Source organism: Drosophila biarmipes, unplaced genomic scaffold (genome assembly GCF_025231255.1).
Source record: "Drosophila biarmipes strain raj3 unplaced genomic scaffold, RU_DBia_V1.1 ptg000015l, whole genome shotgun sequence".
NCBI lineage: Eukaryota > Metazoa > Arthropoda > Insecta > Diptera > Drosophilidae > Drosophila > Drosophila biarmipes.
The window spans coordinates 20,667-27,710 of record NW_026114533.1 but is presented as its reverse complement, the minus strand read 5'-3'; the positions used below and the strand labels follow the sequence as shown (position 1 = coordinate 27,710).

General features: G+C 36.8%; 1 protein-coding gene across 2 annotated transcripts; it reads left to right on the top strand.

Moving 5' to 3' along the window:
- Positions 1-1,003: 1,003 nt before the first annotated feature.
- LOC108023981 (uncharacterized) lies at positions 1,004-2,371 on the top strand. 2 transcript variants are annotated; one of them, XM_017093751.3, is made up of 3 exons: positions 1,004-1,264; positions 1,333-1,943; positions 2,006-2,371. In XM_017093751.3, exons 1-3 carry the CDS (start codon positions 1,048-1,050, stop codon positions 2,201-2,203), a joined length of 1,026 nt encoding a protein of 341 aa, XP_016949240.2. In that variant the 5' UTR covers positions 1,004-1,047; the 3' UTR covers positions 2,204-2,371. The 2 variants fall into 2 exon arrangements, with proteins under 2 accessions (XP_016949240.2, XP_043947326.1); XM_044091391.2 differs by having other exon boundaries at positions 1,303-1,943.
- Positions 2,372-7,044: the final 4,673 nt, after the last annotated feature.

The window sequence follows — 7,044 nt, the reverse complement described above, 5'->3', positions numbered from 1 at the left end:
GAACTTACCTTTTACTTTTTGCATAAAATATTTCAATTTTTAGGAATTTTCAAATTCGGAATTTTTAATAAGTACTGAATGGGTTAACTACTTTTATATAATTATACTTATTCCATTACTTTTTCCATTGATGCCAAAAGTTAAACGAAGCATTTTCAAGTTACGAGTATACTTAACTTTTGATTTGGCAAAATACTTTTGCCGACTAGTGTATCTTTGTTCGTATTTGAGCGCAGATCCGTTGAAACAAGTAGAGGAAGCTGCTTGGTGACATGAACTGCGCTTTTATAGAGCTCTTTAATATGGGGCGAGCGAGGCCGTAACAAGTGGAAGTCGACATGAAGCTTGATGCATTAATCAAGGATGGGGTTCCTTGTTTCCTTTTTCACACCTCCTCGTCAGTTCTTAAATTCAGCGTCGACCCGAAAAGTTTTCCAACCTTGATTTCCAAACTCTTTCATTTCAACTGCTCTTCGCTGCGCCTATCTTTCTAGACTAAGAAAGCGGGGTAAGCTTTTATAGTATCCGAGATATTTATTATATTTACTTACAACTTTTTTAAGGTTTTGAGCGGCTTATGAGCGTTAGAGTGCGCGCGTTACGCATTACGTTAAAAGCATTCCCTACGTACGAAGACATGGAATCTAAATCTTATATCTTAACTAAAGCTTGCCCAATACATACAAAACTTTTTTTTTAATTTTAATATATGTATATGCGACGGTTCATAGCCTACAATGATTTTTTTCTGTATAATTTGGATCCATTTTACATTTTTATACCCGTTAAAGAGTATAGTAAAAGATTATAATGGATTCGTCAGAAAGTATGTAACACGTAAGAAAAAGCGTTTCCGACGCCATACAGTTTATATATTCTTCTTCTTCTGAGTTCTATAAAACTATAAGAGCCTCTGCAAGAGTATAAAGACTATTGACAAAGTTTCCAATATATATTTCCAATATATTGGGTGTTACAATAATGGCTTATTATTCTTTCTAGATTTATTATGACTTCGGAGTTCAATGCATTCGCCTAACCGGGCTCATGAGATTCTTAATAACCATTGTGCGAATGTTAGAACAGCGGCCCGGTATGTACCTGCATGAGATAAAAAAGAGTTTAAACATTGGACTCGCCACCACCTTTGAATTCGGATTTCCCAATCTTTATTCAATGATTGCAGCATACAAAGATTTATTCACAGTTATTAAGGGACAAACCCAAGAAAGGGCAAATATTTCCCTAACATTCGACTGCGAACGTGAGTATAACCTAAAAAATTTTAATAAATTAAAACAGTTAAAGTTTTGCATGTTGCCCCCTCATCAGTGCGTAAGCGCTCTGAAATCAACCACCATTCCATGTTGCGCTCAACGACGATAACGTATCCCAAGCGTAGTTTCCATGCTTACTGTCGTGACCATAAAAGCACTCAGCCCCCAACAAAAGCTCAAGAAATGGCCAAAAAGTATACCAATAATTTTAAGCCTGTGTGCAACTTAAAGTTTCAAGGTCCTCAAGATAACATTGTGAGCGACAAGAGCATAATTTCACCGCCAGCATATTGTTTCCCCCCAAGAACCAACATATCATTCCTGAATAGCTATGAACCAGCTCTTGAGGATGGAAGTATATGCTACATTGACTGCAACAAGGAAAACTCGATTAACTCATCGCTGCAATTGTTTAGCAGTTCATTGAACTCGTCGAACGAGCTCAACACCAGTCTAGGCTTAGAAGATGTAAACAACATTACTGCAATAACAGCTATACCAGCGGATACTTCATATAAGCAGTCATGCAAGCTTTGGCGTAGACGTCAAACAAGCTTTTTTCAGCTTAATTCGACTAAGTTGCCTTCTTTGGATGGTAGTACGGACGGTTCCTACAACATGGGTTCCATTTATGAGCCACCGAAACCCGATACGCCACGGACAGAGGTAATAAATAATACTAAAAAAATCATTATATTTGTTTCCCATTTAATAAAAATCAATTGCAGAAAATACCATTTTGGATAGATCCCGTTTGGAATGAACGATCGGAATACGTTAAGCCCAACATATTTAACATTCGACTTCCTGGGCTAAAAACTTATAACGTGTTTCCCAAGTCACTTTCGCCGTATACCATTTCGAAAAACGAGAACTTAAAGCGCCAACTGTTCAATTTTGATAATCACGATCGTAAAATAGCTTAAGGCGAGTACAGATTTCTCAAATCTATATTCTATACTCATACATATTTTAACAGCAACAGGAAAACAAGCCCTATTACGTGTTTTTTTATAAATTAAAGTAAAAAAAATTATAATTTATTGTTTATGTTATTTTAATCAAAATATATTTGGTTTCTGTTTCCTTGATAATTGGCGTTATTTCTTCTGCATCACCTTTTCCAAATAAAAAATGTATAAATCTGGCACAAGAATTAGCTTTATCATAGGAACATTACCTACCGCTTTCTCCGGAGTCTATACAATAATTATCAGTTGTTGTGAGTCTTGTTATTACATGTTAGGTACATGAGTACAAATTTTTTGATTTCTTTTTAGTATTTATTCGTGTTTGAGTCCGATATTTCTTCTTATGTTCTCCCGCCCATTACCAGTTTGTCTTTTTTTGGTTGCCTCAGCCTGAAAATATTTATTTCTTTTAAGATTTATATTTAAATCATAGAGTATGTTGGGCGCAGAGACTTGCGAGCGAGCGAGATAGAGACATCTGAATAAACTGCTACTTTACACTGCATCCAGAAAATAGACGCCCTTCTGCATGAACATTCTCCACCCCTTGCGAGGACAAACGTAGTAAGAACTTCAGAATAGTAGACTGGACATGGAAAGAAATGGCAGGGAGCAATCTGAAGCAATCGACGACCGCAAGAGTTCGATGGCGTTCCGCCGAAAATGAACCAAGATCAAACCACGTAGGTTATGCGAAAGCCCTCATTGGTGAGTTGTCTTTAAGTGGATTAATTTTTTAACGGGTGTTAGACTCGTATTGTCTATGTACACCGCCGTGAAAAGGTCGGCAAGCGAATATAATCGCCCGAAAAACCTATGGTCGATAGGAGGGAGCCGGCAGCCGTATAACTGTTAATTTTGCTGGTTGTAAACGTTTCGTATACGGAATACGCATATTTCGAATTGTGTATAGATTTAATGTCTGCGGTGTTCTCGCCTAAAGCTACGCAATCGGAGCATATGTCATATGCTGCTTTCACCGCTTGCCACATAGATTTGAAATGATCGCGGCGGATTTTACACGCAGCTAAGGATAGGGTAAAAGCCCCTGGAGCGTTCAAAGTGGCCTCAAAATAGATCAGACCGTGAGCTGTGGGTTTGGGCTATAGTGAATTTTGCTGATGGTACCTTGACAGAAAATAATTTATATTTTAATTTTTAAAGTAAGGAAACTAAATCGGACAAAAAACAAATTAGAATTTAGGAACCCATTGAAATCCGTAAAATATATACGGTTTTACTTGCGCGCAAACAGGCAAATTAAATAATTATTACTACGATCGGATGTTCGGACTTTTAACAAATTTCGGACTTTAATTTTTTCTGTATGTTACTTGCATTTATTGTGAGCCCTTGTCCCACTGTGCGCCGGAGAAAACGAAAATGTGCTTGTGTATGTACTATGAAGTGGCACTGGAATGTCTGTTGTATCACACTGGAATTTTTCTCAGTGTATACTTGTGCGCAAATAACGGAATTGAAATACATATATTCAATGTCGTTCGTCGGATTAATCACTTTTCGATTTAGACAATAAAATCATACAGAAAATTTGTTGAAATAGATTTCAAACAAGAAAGGAAGTTAACTTCGGCAAGCCGAAGTTTGTATACCCTTGCAGTTATAATAAATAATCAACAATTTTATAAAATTGAATTCGAAATTCCTTTAAATATAAAAATTTATATTCCCAATATTATAAGATAATATGTCAAAAAGCCCCAAAGCTATAATTTGCTTCACAATTATCCGATCGTTCCTATGACAGCTATATTATATAGTCGTCCGATTTTAATAAAATTTAATTCAAAATTCAAAACTAATTAAAAAATGTTATTTTCAAGCTTATAAGATTATATGTTAAAAACACAAAAGATATAATTTTTATTTCATGTTTTCCTACTAAGTTTCGTCCGATTTTGATAAAATTTAATTCGAAATTCAAAACCAAATGAAAAATGTTATTTCCAAGCGTAGGAGGTTATAAGTTAAAAAAACAATATTATTTTACCACTAATTTTCGTATTGTTCCTATGGGAGCTATATGATATAGTCGTCCGATTTTGATCAAATTTAATTCGAAATTCAGAATTAATTTAAAAATATTTTTTCCAAGCTTAAAAGGTATATGTTGAAAAACACGAAAGATATATATTTTTTTAATTTTTTCCCCGATAATCATTATACTCTCTGCAAGGGTATAAAAACTGGCTGTCTGACCTGCAAATAATAATTAAAAAGATGAGTTAAAGCCCACGAAAGGTTAATATGCAACTTGTTCAGTCGGAAAGTTTGTATCCGGATTATTAGCCGAGTTGGTATAGTCTTGTCCGTCTGTCGTGTTCTTTTGTTTTAGATGACAATGTTACTGTTTCAAATCTCAAACGAGGAGCCACCTACACTCTTAATGTGAGTGGCAGACTTAAAGCATCATGGACGTTAGAGTGCGCGGCGCAAATTCCTTTTTAGGTCAATCTATATGTGTTGACGGAAACAACAAAATTTATTGGAAATGTAACTGTAACTTTTTGTGGGCGTTTATGGTCTCTTCTTCTTCTGCTCGACCAACCAGGCTTAAGCTCCAAATATACCGTTGGAACCCAAATCCTAACTTAGTTGAATTAATCGTTTTCAATGTTTTTTCTTGTAATCTTAACAAATCTTGGATATTTCTATAGTTCGTACGGCCACCTCAAAAGTCTACCTGGAAGAAGCCTGTTTTTTTGGTAATTGTTAGTGTGTGATAACATATAGAAGAAAACGAAGCGAAAATAAACTGAAGCTCAAGAACGTGAACCAAAGGGCTATTTTCTTACAACAACCCAGGCACCACTAAAACGTCTTGCAGCGAAGCCACATCCAAATCCCAAGCTCGTACAAAACACGGATCATCCAATTGGACTGGTACTCCAACTAATACACACTTACACATACATGGGATTGCAGTGAGAAACCATAAAGCCGCATAACCTTGACTCTTACGACACGACTTCAATGTTCAATACTTGAAGAAATCATTATTACTCAACAAATATTCGATGCTGCCGCTCGTAGAGAAGCCAACACCAACAAATTGCATCAACAACAGCATGACCAATTTATAGACCAAAATCGACCTGGAGAAGAGACTTTATGCATGCCAGCCTTGGAATGTTGTCTTCATGAAATAGAAGGGCACTTTTGTCAACTATACACAACGTAAGGCAAAATTGAGAATCTATATAGTGCCGACACCGAACGAAGCAGCTTAGATTAGCTGTTTGTTACAATAAAAAAAAACGCTGTTTGCCCAAAAAGAACGTCGGTTAAGCCTTACAGGATGCATAACGTTGAATAGTTTGCTCGATTTTGACTGAAAATACGCAAGCTATAAACATTTCACTAGTTTCAAAACTCGTAGACACGGATGGTGGCCTCTCGAACATCGGCATCCCTGCCCTACTGCATAACCGGGGCAGTGCTTGAGGTAGTGCAGAAAAACTTCTAAATGGGGTCGATACTGCATCCGCAACTCTCACTTGGATCAGCACTAAACGATATGGATACAATAAAGGGTGCAGTAATTGTCAGCCATTGACCAAATCTTTGAAAACTCATCGTTGTATCATTGAGCTATGCGAACTATGGCATTATTAGTCAATGTCTCATCGCAATAGCTTAACATAGTTTTTGTTATGGAGATATTCCGTACGACCCAAGAGCAATCGATTCATCGATTGAAAAACATGGCCGAAGCCAACATAGAGTAAATAGAGGTTATACTCAATTAGCGTCCAATCACTCCAGCGTCAACTGATCCAAATCATGGAGAAGTGGTCTCTCCAGCGCACTTCTGTATTGGATCTCTAATTTAATTTAAGCTTATGTAGAACAATTTGAAGAGAAGTACAACTTTTACTACCTAGATCGATGGAAGGCATTATTTTTCTTAAACAACATTTTTGAAATTTGTTTCGTCGAGACTACCAACACACGCTCCAGCAACGAGCCAAATGGACTAGTCCACAACCCAATATCAAGCTGGGACAATGAAGCTTCCAAAAACTACCCACTGGCAACTATAGCTAGGAAGGACGATGCATAAAATCGTCAGACTTCTTTTTGGATAATCAAGACCGGAAGTATGTTGGATCCCAAGACTTTACATAGTTGAATAGATCGTCTCCAAAATGTTTTCTTGAAATTTAACAAATCTAGTAAATTTCTGTAAAACGTACGGTCACCTCAAAAGAGTATGTAGAGTGCAAAGTTGCTAGTGAAGTAAACAAGGGAAGTAAATAATAATTTAGTAGTGAATGGTTCATCAAATTCTTTTGACTAACGCATTATAAATCCAGATCACTAATATTTTTATTTACATTAGAGGTTTTGTCACGCTCTTCAATGGTGTAAAGAAGTCTCGTAGGCTGGGATATACTCAGTCCCGCCAGGGTCTCTTTACCGAAAATATTTGTAATGGGGATATTTGATATGTGACAAAAAGGTCTAGGACGAAAACCGGTTTGCTGGCGTGAGATGTAGAGTGCCAGCCACCGCGGTATGGAGTGAGAGAAATAGTTTATTCGGTGTCTGTAGCAGAGTGAAAAGGGTCAGCGGTAACGCGCATTTGGGCCTAGTTCATAGTATTCGCTACGAGAAGGCCGAGAGAGAGGTGATCGAATAGGGGGACAACTTTTCCCTAGGACAGAAGTTATGGCCTAAAATCTAGGCATTTGTCTTAAAATATCTATATTTATGCGTGGCCAGCTTGATTGTATTCTTTTGAAAATCAGGCGAGAAATATTTTATATATATTA